Source organism: Pyxicephalus adspersus, chromosome 8, assembly GCF_032062135.1.
Source record: "Pyxicephalus adspersus chromosome 8, UCB_Pads_2.0, whole genome shotgun sequence".
NCBI classification, from domain to species: domain Eukaryota; kingdom Metazoa; phylum Chordata; class Amphibia; order Anura; family Pyxicephalidae; genus Pyxicephalus; species Pyxicephalus adspersus.
Window position 1 is genome coordinate 19,701,977 of NC_092865.1, and position 23,501 is coordinate 19,725,477.

A 23,501-nucleotide genomic window follows, 5' to 3' on the forward strand; every position below is an offset into this window, starting at 1 on the left:
TTGAAATTAGTTTTTGCAAATCTTTTTTGAAAAACAAAGCGGTGTTGTATCTTTAAACTAATGCTTTTTTTTGGATTTACAAAAAAACTGAACAAGTATTATCTTGTCTGGATGTTTGTGCTGGAATTTGGCCTACAATTGTCTCAGTCAATGGATAAAGCACAGGCCTATTAATATTATACCGAGACCGGTAAGCCTGCCTGGGCCAGTTTAAGGATTGCTCCACGCCTGTTATACTGGATTAAGGAAGTCTTGGCTGAGCAAAGTAAGAAGGAGGGACAATGGGACTATGCTTTGCTCTGGGGACACCCAGCAGGTGGAGGGCCACCGACTGACGTGACAGTAAAATCTTCTTTTTTAAATTACTCTCTATATATATCATTTTTATTATGTTAGATCTGCTCAGCTGTCATTTCTCTGTTTAACTCCTGCATGCTTTTTCTATAACTTCCTCCATTGTATTACATAACCACTCACAGCTGTGTGTTTGTGTGTCATACATTGAAGTTGTGAAGCTTCATTGTACGAACATTGTACATGACCTCTCTCTAAACTGATCATAAATCGAGCCTCAGAATATCCTAAATTAGGGTGTCTAGTTTCCAGCATTTGTTGATGACTATGATCATCTAATAAATGTTCTATTTTAAGAATGTAATATTAAGTTTGTTCAAATTTTGAAGTGTTGAAGAATGCACTGTATGATGAGAATATAATGATAGTATTGTTAATCGCTAATAAAAGATCAGCAGCTGTGTACGTGGATACAATTTTGCACTTAAAAGGAAATACATAATATTATAAACACATGTTTAAAACAGTATTATAATCAAAATGTAGTTTACCTGAAAAGTGCCTAATCTGGTCCTGGAAAAGTTCCTGAAAATGTTGCTAATTTTATACATATCTGATTTCTTTATTTGTTTATAAGGCATATTTAGCAGGTATGTATAAAAAAGCAATGAATAACCAGTACCTGCATTAGAGCTTACAATCTAGTTTGCTACACAATATATGGTCAGATTGAGTCTATGATCGTTAACCTTCCATTGAAGATTTTTTTTTTGGTTTAAGGGAGGAAAAGTGCAAACTGCAGACACAGCCCAGTGGGAAGTCAATGCAGGAGCCCAGTGCTGCAAAGGCAGAGATCCTCTGATTGAGGGTCCATTCACACCTGTATTGTGTTATTGCACACATATTATGTGTTGCATTAAAGCAGCCAAATTGTTTAGAGTGGGTTTCCAGTGCATAGGAGCAGGCAGAAAACATGGATCTTTACCATGGTTTCCACTGCAGCACACTCCAATGCTCAGTAGTGGGTTGTCATAGGTTGTGGTGCTACAATGGAGGTGTGAATGGCACCACACCTTTGCACATTATAAGTTGTGGTGTGTATCCAACCTAAAGTATAATTTGCATTGCATTTAAGTTTTTTTTAGGAACATGACAACTAATTCTTTGGAAGGTCCATTGAACTGAATTGATGGATATGGGTTTTCTAGGGATTGGATAGGGTTGTAATGTTGTGGTAGCCCCAACTCAACTGCAATGCTCACACAGCAGCTGCCTATCATTTTCTGTGAGTGTATGCCATGGATTCCTCCAATGGTAAAATGGTTCAAACCCAAGGAAAAGCACAATTTGGGCTCTTATTATAAAACAGGGATTCTGACATTCCACCAAACTTTCCCTAGTGGGAACCAATTAATGCTATTGAAACACGAAAACCTGGAAGATTCCCACCAGGGAATGTCAGATTACCAGTTTTATAAATACAGTAGTGTGCTTTACCAATGCATTGTGGCAGACATTTCTGTTTGTTTTCAATGCAGTGGAACGAATAGGGTCAGCTTTACAAAAGACCGCCATGCAAGTGACTGTGTGTTGCCATGGGAACGCGGCCTAAACCACTGCCCAGTTAGAACCAGTAGGTCTAAAAGCAAATCTATTTCAATTGCCTATGAAAACAACGCTTTTTCTTTGTGCTAAGGAGACCGCTAGGATCTGTTTGTTGCCAACTTGACACACATACTTGTGTATTATGTTGTCCTGAGGCCTAAATACATCTGAAATGCCACCAGGTATCATCAGGTAAAGGTAACCAGTTATGGAACTCCAGCCAAAACATTCTGGATGAACTGAGGAAGGGTTGGAATCACTGTCAGACTTCCACTGATGTCTCTTCCATGGCCTGAAAAACTTACTTCATTGTAAACAATATACCAGTTTTTGGTCCTATGCCTCAGACTGGAGCTGGTTTATAACATTTGTAAATGTTGTTCATAAAAAAATCTGAAATCTGATGAATTATAATCTTATATATTTAAAAATGATCTGTAAACATTGGACATTTGATCATCAGTAGGTATAATGAACCTGGTATTTCCCACAGGTCCCAGCACTCTGCCCGCTGTGCCATGGCGAGCAACGATGGAGACAAGCGAAACCCCACAGAGGTGCGCATGAGCCAGATGGTGCTACCATGTCATGCCAATCACCGAGGGCAACTCAGTACCGGGCAACTGCTAAAATGGATAGATACTGCGGCCTGCCTTTCAGGTGAGAGGGGTATACAATACAGCATGGAGTCTCTGGGTTTTGTCTCTTGCTTACATAAGGTCTAAAGTTCTAAACTGAAGTCTTTACTATAAGAAAAAAAGAATAAAAATAGAAACATGCAAACAATTAAAAATGGGCTTCCATCTAGCTTTTGCTTCTCTGATCCCTGAAGCCTGACGATTATATATGGCTCCTATAGAAAACCACTATATGGTGCACTACAGTGTGCCAGACACTACACGGTGGCACACTAAGCCAAAGCAACAAAGTTCAATAAGTTCACAGCAACAAATCAGATACCTGTAGTCAGATGGGATAAGATAAAACTGAAAACAATGAAAATATGGAGAATTACCGAAGTGGGGGGAGAGATTAATTGTTGCAAACTAGGTAATCCTAGATAGTGCCAAGCCTAATGGTTCAATAACATTGGGAGAAGAAGAAGAGAAAAGTAGGCTTTTTAGGCACCTAACTCTGACAGATAAAACATTAACTTTTATTAACTAATTACACTTAAAACTACATTTTCACAATAAAAAAAATTAGGTAAGCTTGTGGTAAGCCTAGTTTTTAGTCATATAATGAGACCATTGTGATATGTCACATACAGATAGTCCTACAAGGTCAACATAGTAAAATCTCCTCCCGATGCATATCGCCCAATTTGGCTTCCTCAGGGGACATAGAGACTTGAACATTAGTTTTTCTAATAAATCTGTTAGCTTAAGAACTGTGTACCACAAGCCTACCTATTTTTTTTATTGTGAAAATGTAGTATTAAGTGTAATTAGTTAATAAAAGTTAATGTTTTATCTGTCATAGTTAAGTGCCCGAAAAGACTACGGTACTTTTCTCTTTCTCTTTTCTCAATGTTGATAACTGAAAACAGTTTGACTTTCATCTTTTTATATAGATGGTGTCCTATAGGTTTATTCTAATGTGGAATAAGAATCACTGCTGAACAGTCATATGATAAGCCATCAAGATATTGTATTATGAATAAAATAGAATGGCTGCTTTATTATGCTACCCATATAGAATTGTATCATGTTATTTACCAGAGGAAGGTTTTCTAATTATTTAAATGCACAATGGATTATTTCTAAAACTTTAATTCATAGTTAAGGAACTGATAACAAATATCACCATGTTAAGGGTTACATAAAAAGAATATTTTGTTAGCAGTGACTAACAAGTTGGGTGCATCCTTAAAAAAAAGTTTAGCAGTACCGTCCTGCTATGTTTGGAGCATGACCTTTTGTGTTCTGGTTTTTCCAGCTGAGCGACATGCTGGCTGTCCCTGTGTCACTGCTTCTATGGATGACATCTACTTTGAGCATACCATCAGGTAATAATATTTCACTTTGGTACTCTAAAGGTGGGGTTGAAAAATGCAAAGAGATCAATGATGTGTTTGCAATTCTGCACAAGAAGTTAAATAATACATCAAACTGTAATGCCATTTTGGAAATTCTTCAGCTATTCCAAGGCCATAAAGGGCTTTTGTGTAAGTTTAACATAATAGATAATTCTGTGCAGCCTGATCTAAAGGGAAATAAGCTGTCAAGTGATCCTAAGCAGTCTATTTTTGGGCTTTTCAATTGGACATAGATAGATTGAAATTTTTGGTAACACGTCACTGTGTAGAATAATATACACATATATATAAATAATCAAAACAAACCCCTCATGCATGGAAAAGTGAGTAGTTTAGGGATATAAAGAGTCATATATTTTATATATAAAAATATAAACAACTTTATTCTCACAACATAACATTTAAAATCAAATTAACCAGAACGTTTTAAAAACAACACATATTGGGCAGCACAGTGGCTCAGTGGTCTGCTTTCTGGGCCAGGACACTGAAATCTGAATCTGCATGGAGTTTGCAGGTTCTCCCCGTGTTTGCATGGGTTTCCTTGGGGTACTCCGGTTTCCGCTCACATTCTAAAAAAATTTTTGCAGTTTGGTTAATTGGCTTCCCCTAAAAAATTGTCCTTAGACTGTATTAATGACATATGACTATGGTAGGGACATTAGATTGTGAGCTCCTATGAGGGACAGCTAGTGGTATGACTACTTTGATTATGTTACTGTGTAATAATAATAAAATATTAATTAAATGGATACTGTTTGATCTTGATCTTGGGTCTGATGAAGTGGGTTTTTCCGAGAAATGTGTCCCCTGAATTGGTCAAAGAAAACACAGTTGGCATTTCCTGTTGATTCACTTGAACCTATATGTATATCATATTGTACACTCTTTTTGGGTAACAAACTTTCTATATGAATATAAGTAGTGGGATAGTATATACATGACTCATGGTATTTTATTAAGAAATTTAGATTTTTATCATCCAATAGCACATGATATCTTTCCCATACTATACATAGACTATTTTAATGAACACAGTGTGTATATGAATATATGTGTATGTGAACAATGTATACAGTGTTCCAATAATAGATTACCGATCAGAAAACTGAACAATTTGGTTGGCTGACTGCAAATTAACAGAACATCTGATGTGTATAATGCCTTAGAGTTACACCACCCAGGCCTTTGTAGTGACCATGCACAACAGACAACTTATCTACTTGCTTCACCATACCTTTGCAAGGGTTGGCCACCAGCCTGACACGTATGAGTGATCAACTGATGGGAAGTAGTGCAATGTGTGTATGAGAGTTCTCAATGTAGTCCCTTTGCATGTCTTGTGGATAACGTCTTCTCTGTCTGTAGTTGCCCTGGACAAATGTCAGTGTGTGTTTTGAGTATACAAGTCAGCTTTGATTATTTTGACCACATGTGAGCATATTTCCACCTAATTTATTATTGTATATATATATATTTTTTTTTTAGTGTGGGACAAGTTGTCAACTTAAAGACAAAAGTGAACCGAGCTTTCAATTCTAGTATGGAGGTTTGTAGATTTTTTATTTATTAATTTTGTATGGTTTATGTGTCAATGAGCCTTCGCTTTATAAATTTTAAACGCTGTGTTGTCACCATAGCTAAATTGATGATGTGATAAAAAAATTATTTTAGGATCGATGGATCTACTATGAAATACAATAAAAAACAATCCTGAAGTAGCATTAGAATGACATGTACTAAATATATTGTACTCTCCTGAAGTAGCATTGGAATAACATGTACTAAATATAATGTACATGCACAGTGCTTGGGTGTGGTGTAATTCTTTAGTCAATAGTTTTCACAATGCCCCAGAGAATAATGTGCCTAACTAAACAGTGTCACCTTGCCCTAGCAGATACTGTGCCTCCAGAGTCTCAATCACAATCCTTTTTATCTGGCACATTAAACTAAAAAAAGATATATGATTGTGTAAATCAGGACTAGCTTTGACTAAAGGTTTTCATTACATGAATCATCTGAATTTTATGTACTTTATATTTATTTGTATTTTCAGCAATAAATTAGCCTTTGCAGGGCATCTTCTCAAATATTGCAGCTGTGGCTGCATTCATTGAGAAGAGTGTGCGATCCCCGGGGCACTAGAGGTTAATTAACCTCTAGTTCCCTGGGGATCGCAAACAGGAGGATTCCCAGGGAATCCTGTGAATCCCATGTGAATCCTCCTGTTATAATTTCCTCGATCTTCCGATGGTTTCGCAAAATCGGTTCGACAAAATTTCGCGGAACCATCGGAAGTTTGCGGAAAATTTCCTCATCCCTAGTTGTGAGCTAATTACTTAAAAAGGCCAACTTAAGGTATGAAGCGATCCATATTCATTGCATGTTTGTTGGGCCCATTAACATTGGGAGTCTTGCACTGGTACACAGTGATAGCAATATCAATATAAATACTTTAAATAAGTGTCACTTAAGCTTTAATTGTAAAAATTTGTAGCTCTAGAGCAATTGGCTTTGAAAAGAAGATTTAGAGATAGAGGTTCTCTAACTGGTTTTTCTATGGGGTCCCTAAAAATTAGCAACACACTTCTTGGTATGTTAGTGTGTCTTTGTACAGGGCCATATAGCTATTTATCTGCATTAGGAATCTAGATTCCTCTGTCTCGATCTACTAGTCTCCTCAAATCTGCAGTTTACTGTACTGATCATTGTTCTCCTTGAAGGAGGTTCTGACATGATGAAGCAAAGCCCTGCCTCTACCAAGATGTCCACCCCACACATAGACACAGTGTGGAACAAGGCATGGTAGTTAAGTAATGGGTAAAGATCAGCTGCAGTGAGACCCCAGGTGATACTGCAGACTAGTCCTTTGCCTTTTGCCTGCCATTTTTGTAGCATAGCTAGCCCAATTCAGTTCTTCCTTAATCTTTCTGTAGTTATGTCTCTCAAGGTTGGGATCCAAGTTACCTCAGAAGATCTTTGCAGTGGTAAAGAATGGAAAGTGTGTCAAGCTTTTGCCACATTTGTAGCACAGCCACAAGGCAGCGGAAAGGTGAGCCAATATTTCCATACGATTATATCCCCATGATATATTTTTATTTTTTAGATCAATCACATTCCATAGATTAAATGTATTACATTTAGATATTTGGGCCACCAGCCCTTGTCTTTGAGGACCTTTCATTACCCTTAATTACAAACCTTTGTGGCAACTCAGTTTCCAGTCACTTAGACAGAACCAATATTTGTAAATTGTTTTTTTTACTGATTGGATTGTTACTGTTTTATATTTGTATGTTTATGTGGATAATAAATGTACTGAGGATAAAACAATAATACTTTCACAATATGATGAAGACTATGAGGCTGGTCACTAAAGAGATGAAAACCAATTGTGATTAACCTCCACTGAAACCTAATAACGGACACATTTGTGAAAATGTTTATGAACATAAAGTACGTTATCTGATAAGTGTCCATGGTCAACAAAGCAAAGTCTAAAGTGCATAGCACAAGTGGCTTAGCAACCTACCATAACCAAGTAATCCGTAGAACTATTATTGTAAATGGTGTTTAGCATTTTTTTTCTGAACACATTAGCTTTCAGTGCTGGTAGTTTTCAGCCTTAAGTCTCAAACACTTACCCTAACTTCAACCTTCACAATGCCGACCCATTCAAATTGAGGTGGGGTTATATGCTGGCCCATTCAGAAATGTCTTGGCTGTTCACCCAACTTTCACTTTATGATCAGGACAAATTTTTTTTTGCATGTGTAATGTGTTTTATGACTTCCAACCAATTGATTACCTTTTGGTGAAATTGCAGCCATTCTGTTTTTCATAAGTCTTTATGTCACCTATGTAATTCTTTAAGCTGGTGGGCTTCTTTATCTGCATCCTTTTAAAAAAGTCTTCCAAAAGACCAAAACTACAAATAATTTGCACTTTACAACCTACTCCATGGGTCCTCACAACTGGTGAGTCCAACAATAACTGTTTCTGTTAACCAATAAATTATTATTGAATTTTCAGGGTGCAGGATTGAGTTTGGGAGGTAAGGAGTAATTGATAATAAGAGATTTGATTTCAGTTGCTATTTGTCCTAATTCCTGGAATGAAGCTATAAGTTACTTCACATTCCATTTCAGTTTTCACAGCTTTATTGAAAGACTCATTCAATTTGTCATTTTTTCTTTTGTATAATTATCCACAGGTGAAATTGAAGCCTGTGACCCCGCTCACCGAAGAAGAGCAACTGGAACACAGTATTGCTGCTGAGAGACGCCGCATGAGATTGGTCCATACTGACAATATCAAAGATTTGCTAACCAGGAGCACCATGCAAGATGGTACATTCTTGTTACCCACTGTGACCAGCATACTATGCAGAGTTGTTTAGGGCAATATTCTGCTGTTTGTACACCATGCAAATTAGAAATGACTTTTCATTTCAGCATAAGATTTCTCAATGGCATCAGTTTGACACTAGTTTGAAATACTTATGAGATCAATAAGAATTTACTGACTGGTGCATTTAACCGAAGTTGACTTGCTTCAAGTGGGTTTTACATTGCTCTAGATTTGTATGAGAATGCACAACCCATATGACTTGAACAAAAGCCCATCAACGCAGGCTCCTAAGGTGCTCAAGGGACCAATCTTGGACTGATGGAGCTGTCAAATGTGGGCTGGCTGTAAAGGTTTTCCTATCAGGGTTGGTAACACATATGCGTATAGTAGGGTCTTGATATCACAAACAGGGATTTCACATGTGTTTGTACTGGAAGAACCCAATGTATAGCTTTTCTTGTTAGCAGAATCAAGAAGGCGATCCTGGTGATTCATTTTGTTTTAGAGGACAGAGCACTATCACTCAAATTTAAGGGATCCTGATCTAGATCGTATGATTCCTTTGTGTGCCGAAAGCTAAAAATTACACTCAGATTTCCCTTTAACCTCCCTGGTGGTATTCCCGAGTGTGGCTCGGGGTAAAATTTCATTACAAAAAGTGGTAACCCGGAGCCACCAGTGGAATTGAGGGCTTACCTGGTCCTCCAGCGATGCCAGCCCGGCATCTGTGTCCACTCGGTGATGCCCGGCTGGCATCTGCGTCTCTGGCCTCGCATCCCAGTGTGTGAACGTTGGAGATGCGAGGCTAAGGGATGTATATGCTGGCCAGGCAAGTGATGTGTGTGTCAGGCCAGGACCGACAGGAAATTTAAAGTTAGAAGTATGGAGGTAGGGAGGTTTAATTTTAAAACAGTCAGAAATATGATTGTTGACTTGCTCTGTAATAAAGTTATACATCAGTCAAAGCTGAAAGGTAAACACTGAGATGCATTCCGGGAGCAGAGCCTTCTCTGTGAGCACTTCAGTTTATTACCCAGACAATGCTGTAGAACACTTGCTTTAGTCTATTTGGTGATATGAGAATTCCTTTTAGTGAAGCAGAAGAGCTTTTTCCTAAGACACCCATTGCAGGCTCCTTGCTGTCTCAACATACAAAAAAAACTGATTTTTTTTTTTTACATCCACCAGTCAGATACTGGCAATTACACAGCTTTGATCTAGGAAGGACATCCTAGTGTAGGAAATTACACATAACCTAAACTTAAGGTCAATTGAGTGAACTTTCTGACTTTTAAATGTACAGTAGCAATATTTGAAGCTCGCTTAACTACTTTCTGGTTGTTGCCTGGAATAGCTTTGAAAGACTTTTTCAAGTCAATTGTGTATCTATTTTGCAGAATGCACCCGAGAACAAGGTAAAAATGCAGAGGTCCTGGCCCAGAAGACCCGAGTGGAGAGTGTGGAGCTGGTGTTGCCTCCCCATGCCAACCATCAAGGGAACACATTTGGTGGGCAGATAATGGCCTGGATGGAGAATATTGCCACAATAGCTGCCAGGTACTATATATATACATGGCAGACCAACACCCTGGTATTGTTCCTAATTTTATGTGCAAGGAAATTGACATTTTCAATCTAGAGCAGTTATTTTCAGACTGTGTTTCACCGAGGCATCCCACATTTGTGAAATATAGCACGTGGGCCTCACCTACTTTACACCCGATCAGTAGATGCTAAAAGTACTAGATGAGACAGCTGTAAATAGAAATATTTCAGCCCTATTTATATTTCTAGCACAAATCAATTACATAAATGTAAGAAGTTTTACATTATTTAATTCCTATTATTTACACAGATTGATTTTGCCATTACTGCTCAATGTAGTGAAGCATTCCACAGTTTAAAGGGCAACTTTTAGCAATCTCTCCTCCAAAAACGTCCCAGGTGGTTCCTCTGAATACTGTAATTTCCTGCCATGACCCCACTCATTGCTGTAGGTAAGCGGTACTCGGAAGACACATATACCCAGTACAAAGAGGTGGTAACCGTGACCGTATCAGATGAAAGATTGCTCGATCCTGGGGAAAGATAAGTATATTCCCAGGTGGGATGGGGAAATTTATTTAAGAACAACTTAACTACTAATCAACTGATACTACTAAAAAGAAGATGGTACAATTTCCATTTCTTTATAAGCAGATTGTGTCCTAATGTTCTTGGACCCAGAAGTTAGTGTTTGTATAGGTGAAGTAAAAAACAATATATATGCAGTTCATTTCATGTATACCTACACACTTCCTCATGTTTTAGCACTTTAAAAATTACAGTTAGAGTAAATTAAAGTATAAAAAATTATCTGGTGACCCTGCCAGCTATCCAGCAAGTTCCAAACTTCTTGAGCTGAGCTGAACTGAGCTGATATCACAGTGCCTCTGTTTCACAGAGGTCACCCAGGGCACTGGCCATTTTTTTCCTGTGAGCTACAAAGTACCAGTGGAGACAAAGTTGGACAAGGTTTCTTTTGTCAACAAACCAATGGAAGGGGCCAACAACGCTGCACAGGGTTACAATGCTGCACTATGTTGCCACTATAGGCAGGATGTTTGGAGCATAATGAATTCTAGGTAAATCAATAGGTATTTTTGCATTTATCTGCTTGCAGTGTTTGTAATGAGATGAAACCTGGGACAATGTGTATGTGTGTTGGAGATTATTATTATTATACAGTATTTATATAGCGCCATCACATTACGCAGTGCTGTACAAAGTCCATAGTCATGTCACTAACTGTCCCTCAAAGGAGCTCACAATCTCATGTCCCTACCATAGTCATATGTGATTATTGTAGTCTAAGGTCAATTGTTAGGGAGAAGCCAATTAACCTAACTGTATGTTTTTGGGATGTGGGAGGAAACCAGAGTACCCGGAGGAAACCCACGCAGACACGGGGAGAACCTGTAAACTCCATGCAGATAATGTCCTGGCTGGGGAATCGAACCTGGGACCTAGCACTGCAAAGGCCGGAGTGCTAACTCCTGAGCCACCATGCTGCCCAATGAGATATGTACTAAATATATACTTTGCCCAGATATATACTTTATTATGTGAAATATTGATATTCATGTAATATTTAATACTTTCTTTTTTTTTTTTTTGTACAGCCGGCTTTGTCATGCTCATCCAACTTTGAAGGTAATTGAGATGTTCCATTTTCGGGGTCCCTCTCAGGTTGGCGATCGGCTAATTCTGAAAGCGATCGTGAACAATGCCTTTAAAGACAGGTCAGTACCAAGATGGTGACAGGGAAGTAGTTTTGTATACACCCATATGTACTTACCGATGAAAACTCAATATTTGTACAATTTTAAAAAAGCAATAAATGTAATGAAAGAAAATATTCAACTTTAGTATACTGGAAAAACTCTTAACCTATTACGCCTAATGATGGATGGCTACATTGTGATAATAGCTATTTACAGATAGGTATGGCATTCAATAACACTCGAAAAACAGATTAGTGGTATTCAGTAAGTCATTGTTTCAGCTGAATAGCACTAATACGCCCCTTGCTTTTTTATGTAAAGCTTGTGTTATGAACAGGTATTACACATACCACCTTCCTACAATGCTACAGCCTTACTACATTTTTGTATGTTAGTTAACCATCCCACTCAAGATTTAGTCTACAAATTTACATTCTATCTCACCCATAATGGATTACAAATTGTCCTTCCTGTTAGTAGCTCAACACTGGTTGCAGACCAACTAAAGATTGTAAAAACACTTATTGAAAAGTATGGTAACCTTTGAAGAAGCACAATATGCAACATACTGAAACTTTAAATTAAAAATAACCTCCTGGATAACCATGATAAATGGAAAAAAAGCCCCTAGTTGGGGTATTCCTATTCGTCAATTTTCACTGAAGGTTTAACGTCCTTGTGAGCTGTCTGATAGAAGGAACCAGGGGTCCCATGTACCACACCCTGTTCTTCCCCATCTTCCATATATCATCCTTCTACTACTTCTTTCCTCCTCTAATTTGCCTAAATGTAGTTAACAGGAAGGCACATACCCACACATTCATGTCAATTACCTATCATCTTCACCCTTGCATTGTTCTACTTCCATCCACCCACCTCCAACATGCTACTGTCAGCTGGAAAAATCATTCTTCTAATCTTGTCTTTATGGTGAGACTAATGATGGACAACATACCACACGCTACTCTTTTCTTATGAACCTAAAATTTTACACTGGCAGAGGGGATAATAACACCCTTTATTTTACCAGCACTGTCTGTAGCACTAAAGTACATTAAGTAAACTAAGGTACATTATTAAGTAAAGTATGTCATGTTTTTATTGCTGTCTGTTTTCCCAGTATGTTTCTAGTGAAAAAGTAATGAAAACAACTTTTAATTATCTTTGAAGAGAGTTTCACTTAATTCCTGTTGTGCGTCCAGGACAAAAAAGGAAGGGAAACCTCACCAAGATATCCAAAAATCCCCCCCCCTCCAAAAAAACAAACAGCAAAACAAATAAATAAATACTAGTTAAATGTAATAAATGTATTTGTTTAACTCATTATTAACTCTTTCCAAAACAGAAAAGTTCTGCCTTTTAGATACACAGCCGCAGTCAAATTATTGCATAGTGTATAGATAGCTTTATTTTGTCTGCAAACTAGCCTAGTTGACAGTTTGGATGGCTAGCATGAATTCCCTTCATTACTATCTCAATCAGTGAGTCCTTCATGCTTTGAGAGAGGAAGCAACCAGCTCCAATAGCCTCTAAATCCCATTGGAGCAGACAGGACCAGGCCATAGATTAAATCAATATGATTCCTCACGTGCAAGGAAATATGTTCCACATAACAGCTTTACATTTGCATTTTTTCATCTGTCCCTTTTTTCACATTTTGGCAACCACTTCACACATCCTTAACAATTAGCTTTACAGTTTATTAATTTATTGGAACCAGTGAGTAACCAATGCACAGTCTAATTAGCCCTATGCAGCACATTTATGTGACCTCTTTGGGTTAATTTTGCTCATTGCATCATAATTGGTAATGAATATATAATGTTTTTTGTCTGTATGCTTGACATCTTCTATGCAGTTGTGTAATAGCTATCACAATGGTGCCATTATCTTGGCCATACCAGTTAGTAGAACGTTTTATAATACTGAGGATTCTTCTCCAGAACCTGAAGGACAGCTGTATTGTCTGCACAAGGCAAGTACAAAAGACAGAGCTATGAAACCTGATCTGTAGAAATGTAAATTGCTTTTGAAAGCAAGGATTTCAACAAGAACCTGCACAGGTGTGAGTTTCTGTACAGGTTGTGTAAGCTGTCCATCTACAAAACTATGTTATGTAAGACAAAGAGGAAGACTTCTTTGCAGATCTTAAAGAACAAGGAACTGTAAAATTTCCAGAGAATGAGAATTCATATTTCTCATATCAGTTCTGATTGATATGGGCAGTCTGTTCAAAGGTCAAAGTCATATTTGGGATGATGGAAGCAGCATTTAGGATTGCACCAATGCAACATTTGGGCAACTGTATCATTGATTTTCTTTTGCAACAGATTGATGGGATGCCATGGGACACTGGTAAACATCCAGATTTAGCAGGTGTTGAGAATATTTGTAAGGGGAAGTTTTGGGGTAATTTTTCAGTAGAATAGAATAGAGGGAATTCTTAAAGGTTTAACTTTCTGGTTAAGTTTAAGGGAGATGGTTTTGTCAGTTTAAAAGTAAGCTTAAGGTTAGGGGTTAAATAAACTTGTTTTCTGCATAAAAGCCCCACTGTGAAATCCAATCTACAGGTCCTCTATTATATCCCTTTCACTATCCTGGAATGTATATGGCATATTCAGTTACATACCTATTGGTTGTGTAGGTGCCCCTGACACCAGCTATAAGCAATTGGCTGGGGAAATATATCATATACAATTACATTTTATTTCTGAGAAACACCAGCTATGAGAAACACCACTCAGTGTCTGTCCAAAGCTTTGGTCTATGGATGTCTCTAGGGAGATCTTTTTCTGTACACAGTTGATTTCCTGTCTAGTTCACCATTTGAAGTACAGTGCATACACCCTCCATTGAGCCTTCAGGAAATGTCTGATAACATATGACGGTGGACTGCAGATTGATAGTGATTAAATATTCAGTTATGAGTTCCAAATGCTTTTAGTTTTGTTCATTATTTGTTTTGTTCTTATTTGGATCTGATGGGGCAGCATGGGAGCAGTTACTGGGATTAGGAAGTTTATGGATACATACATCTAAAGACATATCAGGAGTAAGATAGAAAGTTAATAGATTGTTTTGAGCAGTGGTGGTTTCTGCCAAAATACTGAATAAGGAAGAAAAATACAGATAAATTACTCCCAAAGTGAACGATGACAAAGTTTGTGACATTGAGATTTCTGAGAATATTTGATTGTTAGCTGCGATAAATTTCCCTCATATCGCTGTCCATCGGTCGGTTGCCACCCACTGTGGGTGAGGCTTCACAAACATCAGATGTCCCTGTTCTTTTTCCTGAAGAAGTGTAATTAGTCAGTGAAACATGTAGAAACAAACAGGGTGGACCCTTCTAGGGTAACCCCGACAGGATTATCTCACATTGTGTTGGGTTTGCATGTTTTTAATGTTTTATATGTCAGTGATTTTAATGTTATTGAATAAAGTATTTTATACATAATAAGTTAATTTTAAATAATGAGTTGTTGGCCCTCAAGTCCCATTGATTGTTTTGTTCATATAAGCACACCTTTACTTACATTATAGGTGTTACTGGTAATTATTGTTATAGAATCCTTTTTCTGATGAATAAAGGGTACCATTGTTGATCCCTAATCTTGAAATGCTAGTTGCATTTCAATAAATACAGTTAATGAATTAATAAATACCAATCTGCATTCATTTTTGCTTTTTGTATCTTATGGAGTTCATCTTTAAACAACAGCAATGTTTTCTGCTGTCCTTGTCTGCAGTCAATGATTACTTTCTCAGTAAAATTAGTAGTATGAGATATGTTGGTGATCTTTACCCGTCCTGTATTTCCGACACTTGGACAAAGGCCAAGAAAACCTCTATATAAAGCGTGCAAAAAGGCCATGTTTATGATGTTCCATCAGTCCATGACCTTCATTTACAAAATGTAGATTCTCCAGATAATATGAGAATCATATCTGTGAGCGGTGTTATGTTTGAAAAACATGGCATGGCTAACACTAGACGGCTGAGTAAATCAATAAAAAGAGATAATCGATCAGCTTTATTCATCTGTAATCAACTTTTATGAACTTTTATGGTTCTGGCACACCTAATATACAGAACAGAATTAAATAAGCGTTACGTTTTTAAAAACCATTGCTTCTGGAACATAAAAAACTGATTCATTGCTAACTGTGTGGGTTGTAGTTGTTACCAAATAAGTATTGTATAAAGCGTTAGTCAGCGTGATGCTGACTAATGTGTGTTGCAGTGATGTGTGTTGGCTCCATAGAGAAGTTGGGAATGTGTCAGATCCTGCACATCATAGTAGCTGTCCCCATTGTGTCCCTATCTCAAGCAGGCAATGACTGAAACACAAGTGCATGCCCTTATCACTTGACTATTGCAACATTTTTCTCTATGAAAAAAACAGAAAAGGAACTGGCACCACTCCAACCCATCCTGGCCTCTTCTGCTTGAACCATCTAGGTCTCTTGTTGCACCTCTAAAGCTGCTTCTTAATTTTTTTTCTTTATTAGTCCTTTTACTGGTTGTCAGTTACACAAAAAAAATTGACTTTGGGTTTTTGTACCCTTTGTGATTCACTGTGTGAATATGTTTGTGTTGCAGTATGGAGGTTGGGGTGTGTGTGGAGGCATTTTGTCATGATGTCACTGTGCCCAGAAGACATATAAACAGCGCATTTATGACTTTTATGGTTCTGGATGAGAACAACCATCCCAGTATTCTACCTTGTATCAAACCGGAACCTGGGGTATGCATAAAACATCTTTTCTTTAATATATTTCTCTTTTGCTTTTTTCACATTTATGTAACTTTTTATTGATTCAAATAGATTTTAATTCTACTTTAAATTAAATTCATTTAATTGTCTGTTTCCTTGTTAGGGATATTTTTCTTACATTCTGTCCCGTCATTGAAATAGGAAGAGGGGAGAATATCAAATTTAATAAAAAATTGCATTATAAACACTGTTTTTGTGAACGTGAGAATTAATAAAAACCCCTGTCAGACTGTATTGCTGTCTGTTTGGGGAGATTTTTCTTCCCTTTCCCTGTCCTGGTGACACCCAGTATACATGGGACAGCAGAGAGAAAGCCTCTTAAATGAGACCAGCAACAATAATAAACTGGCAAAAATTAAACCCTTCCCACCAATTTTCAGAATTAAAATGTATAGGCTGGAATTTGGCTTTAAGCTTTCTTTTTGCTTAAAAAAAATCAATTAATCCACCTTATATTTTTCACTATGAAAGAATAATTACAAAGCATATTGGTACATGTTTTTACCAAGTTTAAAAGTTTTTAAATATTCAGAAGACATACCTTCTTTTTGCAGGATGGGGAAAGACGTTACCAGGAGGCAATTGCACGCCGGAAGATTAGGCTGGATCGGTAAGTAGAGAGAGTTCATTGAAACATTCCCTGGTAGATGATCTTCCAGGTCCTTGTGTTTGAAAGGCAGCAACTGATTCACCATCAGGGATTGTTAGACCCAGTGCAATTTTATGTAATAAACCTGATCAGACACACCTGCCTTTCTGTGCAATACAAGTTTTGTGTTGGCACACCTGTGCTGATATGTGGGGCTGTTACTTGGTTCTGCCAGCACAGGCAAAAAAGTTACAATCATACCCGAGTATAAACAGATAAAGGGGTTAAGATTTCAACTTGATTTTAGGACAAAAAGAATTGTGTAATGTTCGGCACATTTACCATAGATGAAGAACAAGTATCCTAGTACGTGGCCCCTGGCCTCATACCTATTTTTTTTGTTCAATATTTCTTTATTAAATGATTTTCATATTACAATTTGCAGAAACATTGGTGGAATCATATCCTTACCAGTTTTGACATTCATATAACAAAGGTCTACAATAGGACCAACATAGAAATACAGTAAACAGAAAAATCTAAGAATGAAAAACAAAGAAATGTATAGATAAATGAAACATAATACCTGTCTTACAACTAACTTTTAGGAAACCGTTTGTTCACATAAAACAAGTATCACCCTCAAACATTTATTTGTCATAAACACATGTTGAATGATGCAACCACAACTCCCATTATTTGAAAAATGTTTTATAACAATTATGGATTTTTTTTTCTACCAACAGTAAATATGTTATATCCTGTAAACAATCAGAGGTGCCTCTGTCAGTCCCATGGGATCCAAGTAATCAGGTAGGTCTTCTAGGTGAATGCACTTGTAGATTGGTGTTCCTTAACTAGAATAAACTTGTAAATTCCTTTATAATCTTTCCCACTTCCTCCTGGTGCCTGTTAGTCAATTTAACTAAGGTAACTCCAAATGCCCATACAAGTTTAAGCATACTATTTTTGGTATTTGCAAGTTTAGCAAACAAATGCAATAACATTAAAGCAAATCTAAACACACTCACAAAAATGTAATTAATTTAATAATATGTCTTATATTTGTTTATATATTTTGTTTTTATATTCAGTTTCCCTGTATCAACAATTTGACCTTAAAAAATAGTTTTCTTAAAAATAAGAATAATTTGGGAGAATTACATGACTATTTTTATACTTTAGGTTTATCTGAGTTACAACAATGTTTCTGCCCTGAAAATGCTGGTGTCCAAAACTGACTGGGTCCTAGCTGCAGAAATAGATCAGGTACTTAAGTGTATTATGCTCTTGTTTATTCTTTTCTACTTATTTTTTTTCATTGTAAAATGTGCATTTAACCTGTCTGTTTATAGGTTAAGTTTTAAAGATTGTAATATTCTGTTTAATGTGCAATTCTGAAAACATGTACTTTACTTGTCGTGACACCAACGAATAATAATATCAATTATGCTAAAAAAATACTTTATAATGTATATTTATGGTACCAAATAATGTTTATTAATTTGGTTAATTGATTCAGCTTTTGAAAGCTAATCGGCTCCAGCGAGTCCACAAGCAATGGTTGTGACTAGTCATCAGCTCACTGCTTGCCTTTGTTTTGGGGCTGCTTACAAGTGCTCTTGAAGACTACAAATGTATAGAGCTGTTCCAGTAGATAAATGGAACCTGCTCAGGGTCTCCTAATTTGCTCATCACCATTAGAAAGTCACCTAGGACAATTCTTGTTCCAGATTAAGGAGTGAGCTAAAGAGGATGTATTCAATACAACTCCTGTATTATTATCATGGCAAGCTTCCTTTAATTGCACATATCTTTATATTATTCAGGCTTGAAAATATTTATTTTATCAAAGGTAAACATTTTACTAATCTTTATAATCTTTTACATCAGTTATAATAAGCCTGACGCATTTTGCAACTTTGCGTTGACACGTTGTCTGACATGCCTACCTTGAACAGTTCAACAACAGAAATCCAACAACAGACTTTCTAACATTCTATCTATATTTATGCATTTACATAAATCTGCAATCTTTTGAACCACAGTACAGAGTCCATGGTCATGTGATTAACTGTCTCTCCAAGGAGCTCACAATCATAAACTAAAAAAAGCTTTAGATACTACCGGTAGGAAAGGGTTGTATGAAATAATTTGTGTGCTTGTTTTAAATCAGGTTCAGATGTACACCCTGGAGGATAACACATTTCTGTCCTTCAAACTGGATATAAGGATAGCTGTTGATGCCAAACAATCCTTCAACCTGCTTTCTGATCTTAGGCGCCGGACACAGTGGGACCCCTTCTATAAGTGAGTGCAGGAAGATAAAATATGCTGATGTTGGCTTTGTTCTTCTGCATGATAATGGTCATATATTCTCTACAGAGAGTGCCAGCTGCTTCAGCAAGTGAATGAGGATGACGCTATTTACCATGTAATCAGTGAAGTGCGCAACGCAGAAGGGAAGCTACAAGACTTTATTATCCTGGCTTCACGACGACCACCCTGTGATACTGGGTGAGGAACTATTAAAATAAAGACTTATCATGGTGTGTAGAGGACTTTGTGTGTATGAAAGAAAGAAGAAATTAAAAGAAGATTTAAAGATTTAATAAAGTCCTCCAAGACTGGGGAAGTGAGCTATCATGAGTGAACCTGTGTGATCCAGCAAACCTGAAATGGATTTGGTCAAGGATTTAAAACATTTGCAAAGTATTTGCAAGTGATTTTATGATATCCATTCTAGGTTTGCCAGATGACCTAGGTTTACCAAAGTTAGTCTATCTTCTGTGAGTCTTAAAAAATTAGGCCAAATATGTTTATATTCAGATACTGGTGGAGACCAATTTTATATATTTTATAGTCTCACTTATTTTGCCACTATAATAATTTGCACTCTGTTAGGAAGTCTTTTCACAATGTGTTGTGCCAAAAGAGCATTTTTGGGGTCAGATACTCATGTCACATAAGAAGACATTGCTTGCAATTGGTATTTTGGCTCATCCCAAAAATGATAAATAGGGCCGAGGTCTGGCCACCGAGTTCCTTCTCTTCAAGCACATCAAACCATGTCTTTATGGAGCTGTTTTTTGCACAGGGACACTCATTCATGCTGGAACAGAAAATGTCCTTCTTTAAATCTGTTGCCACAGGTTTGGTGCACAATTGTCTATATTATTTTTATATACTAAAACATTATCTGTACCCTTTACTATGTGAATCTGGTCATTTTTAGGGTAGATAGAACATTGCCAAGATCAGAATATGAATTGCTTATTTGAAAACATGGGTGCAGGAAATACACTTTTTTTCTCTGATTTTTTATTGTTAAAAATCGTGTAATCATTACAAAAATATATTAAGATTCTTTCTTTACAGGGACCCATATGTTGTGGCCTTTCGATCTGTTTCACTCCCAACACATCCCCCCATTGATGAGTATTCCCGTGGTGAGACCCTTTGCTCTGGATTCTGTATATGGTCAGAAGGAGACAAAACAAAGGTATGTGTTTCAAAGCTGGGATGATCATGTATGATACCATTCAATAGGACAGTATACTGTTGTATTTCTGTAATGGGCAGGGGTGTAAAAACAAGGGTTACAGAGGTTATAGGAGAAAAGGGGGCAAGGTTAACTTTCTAGGCTCTGTCCTTAATGCATTACATTGTCTTTGTGGTACAATTACCAACAGAATATGTGATGTGCATCGGTGATGTGATACTTGCATGGATTGAAGTGGGTGGTTGGGAGGAAGGGTGGGTGTACTTTACTGAATATTGTTGAATGCCTTAGATGTAATTGAGAGGGTTTCTAGTGCATGTAAAGAATGTTCTATATATAAAAGAACATGCAGCAAAAAGGAGGGGATAGGCATAGATTTTGATAAATATAAGATTGTTAAGCACAATTTTTAATATTTCCCACATTTGCTTTCCCAGGAATCACTATTTTCATCACAAATCCTGCATAAAACAAATGCTGTTTATATTCTTTTTCACTCAACAGGTGTCTTACTATAATCAGTTTACACCAGCCCTCGTCTCACAAGTCACAACCAACATTGCTGGACTGTCCTCTGATTTTGCCAGCACGTACAAATCCTGCGAGAGGTTTCTGATTGAGAACACAAAGAATTCTGAAAGAGACATCAACACACCAGAAGCATAGGAACCTAATTTTATATTACTGTACAGAAATATATATGTATAATCTTCATGAAATACTGACCACTTCCATCTCTCGCCTAGATGGACTATGGGTAGGGTATTCCAGTAGTGGATGTACAACATGGGTATGTAACACTTTTTGCAGGAGCACATGGATTATTTATAGTGGCTCAATCACAATTTTAGGAATTCTAGCAATGCCATTTAGTGTCAATTCAAAAATTATTGCCAGTGTTTTGAAATCATCAGCTTTTCCTAAAACATTCCCTGATCCTGCTATGAAGGTCCTTGTTAAAGCACTTCCTTTTATAGGGTGACAAGATGCTGTCCCTTGTCTTCCAATTGTGCTCCAGTTTGGCACCATGTTCTCCTAATGAGGACTACATATGGCAATGACAGTGTATATTACAGTACGGTACAATCCACTGTTGTCACCATATTTACACCAGGTCCAAAAAAATGACTTGCAACTGATACTGGAGACAATTTATGTAAACATGTTCCTGCAAAAAGGCTGCAGGGGATCGGAAGCACCAAATTGCAACTAAGAAGTAAAGAAAATGAAAACGGTACATTATTATAAAAACATCATCGTAATGGTTTCTGATACACTGTGCTGTATCAATTTCAATATCATTTAATTACTCTATACATCTACTTTATTCATAAAGAGATGTGACTGGTCACTTCTCAGATGGCATTAATGACTCTTTATTAGTAATGAATAATAAAATAGGATTACACATACTACTGTGTAGCTCAAGCTATAGATAGTTATCTGCTCTACTGGTGATCAGTGCCTATGCATGGTGAGAAATCATCAGTCTGTGTGCTCCTGCATTAACTGACAATAAACTGAGAACCAGATTAGGTTGTAATAACTTTTGTGCACACAGCACTTTCTCTTTAGCTGTGGGAGTGGAAGGGCCTGGATATTACTATTTTAGTATGTTTTTGCATGAAATACAGATATTGTCAAATTGTACAGTGTAAATCCTTTAATACAGAAACTTATTAAACCTATTCTGTAACTATCTAAAGTGTTGCTAATTGTGTTTTCAGATCTCTGCCCCATATATGTCCCTAAATGTGTATGTTTGGTAATGTAAATGTACATTTTTCTTCCTTTAGGGAAAAAAGTTCACTCTTCTGACCCATGTGCAACATTCCTTCCCCTTGTTTTTGTGCACTCAGTGACCCTACTGTCATACCTATGTTCAGTTTATACTACCAGTGCAGCTGGGACTTGCACCTTATATACATGGACTGCATTATGTATAAGAGCAATACAGAAGGGAAAAAATGAATTTGCAAAGACTTCATCAAATTTCATGCAGTTTCAGCCAATTTTTTAAAATAATCCTTCAGTTCCAGTTTGATGGATAATTTTGCTACTCCATGGGTCACAAACAAGGCTTCTGTTAGCTTTCAGCAGGTTTCATGTAGTGCTGAAGCTTACAAAAAAACTGCTAGTAAAAAGCAAATGCAGCTACTTTTAGCATCCATTTAAGGCCACGCACACCCACATTAAATCATTGTCACCTGAGACGAATGGTCTTGCTCATCTTGGGTGAAAATTTGACATATGTTACTCAACGTAGTTCATCAACCCCTCCTGGAGGATTGATGAATGATCGATGAATGACCAATGTTCACACCTATGGGGTGCTGCTCACGTGTTCTTCCCCCTCCCCTCTTCATAGAAAAGAACAGCACTGTGCGCTTGATTGTTCATCTGTTTCCAGTGACAGTGATCTTGTGCGTGTACATAGCCTAAGATGCTTCAAAGAAAATAAATTGAAGATACATTTATTATTATTATTATTAATAAACAGGATTTATAAAGCTCCAACATATTACCCGCTGTACATTAAATAGGGGTTGCAAATGACAGACTAATACAGACGGTGATACAGGAGGAGAGGACCCTGCGCCGAAGAGCTTACAATCTAGTAGGTGGGGGAATTTACACACAATAGGAGGGGAGATATGTAGTGGTGGGAAGTAGTGATGGTTTCAAAAGACAGAAGAAGATGGGTAGGCAAGTTTGAAAAAATGGGTTTTGAGTGCTCTTCTTATAAATGAGCAAAAAGTAAGAGCAAGCCGAATAGGACAAGGAAGACCATTCCAGAGAGTTGGGGCAGCTCTAGAGAAGTCTTGTATCCGTGCATGTGATGAGGTTATGAGTGAGGAAGTCAGTAGTAGGTCATTGAAGGAGTGGAGAGAGTGGCTGGGGGAGTACTTTTTTTACCAGGTCAGAAATGTAAGTGGGACAATAACCTGCAGATGATCTAAATTAGGCTGTTGTTGCATTTTATTGACTTTAATAAAGTAAAAAGATATGGAACAAAATGAAGAAATAAAGATTTATTGACTGGCCAAGGCAAAGCTCCAGTTGAATCCAAGTGAAACATT

General features: G+C 37.2%; 1 protein-coding gene across 3 annotated transcripts; it reads left to right on the plus strand.

Annotated features, from left to right (window-relative positions):
* Positions 1–175: 175 nt before the first annotated feature.
* On the plus strand, positions 176–22,120 carry ACOT11 (acyl-CoA thioesterase 11). Of its 3 annotated transcripts, none has more exons than XM_072419696.1 (16): positions 176–265; positions 2,393–2,559; positions 3,838–3,907; positions 5,426–5,486; positions 6,891–6,992; positions 8,154–8,289; positions 9,688–9,847; positions 11,452–11,571; positions 16,156–16,300; positions 16,885–16,940; positions 17,666–17,732; positions 18,105–18,188; positions 19,096–19,229; positions 19,305–19,436; positions 20,298–20,421; positions 20,926–22,120. In XM_072419696.1, the coding sequence occupies exons 2-16, from the start codon at positions 2,418–2,420 to the stop codon at positions 21,085–21,087; spliced, it is 1,695 nt and encodes a 564-aa protein (XP_072275797.1). In that variant the 5' UTR covers positions 176–265; positions 2,393–2,417; the 3' UTR covers positions 21,088–22,120. The 3 variants fall into 3 exon arrangements, with proteins under 3 accessions (XP_072275797.1, XP_072275796.1, XP_072275798.1); XM_072419695.1 differs by having other exon boundaries at positions 219–342; XM_072419697.1 differs by lacking the exons at positions 176–265; positions 2,393–2,559 and having other exon boundaries at positions 3,862–3,907; positions 6,877–6,992.
* The last annotated feature ends 1,381 nt before the right edge of the window (positions 22,121–23,501 follow it).

Coding starts and splice junctions, on each gene's coding strand:
- ACOT11 (XM_072419696.1), top strand. CDS start 2,418: ATGGCGAGCAACGATGGAGACAAGCGAAACCCCACAGAGGTGCGCATG. Junction 2,560..3,837: donor TACTGCGGCCTGCCTTTCAG/GTGAGAGGGGTA, acceptor TGGTTTTTCCAG/CTGAGCGACATGCTGGCTGT. Junction 19,230..19,304: donor CAGTGGGACCCCTTCTATAA/GTGAGTGCAGGA, acceptor TATTCTCTACAG/AGAGTGCCAGCTGCTTCAGC.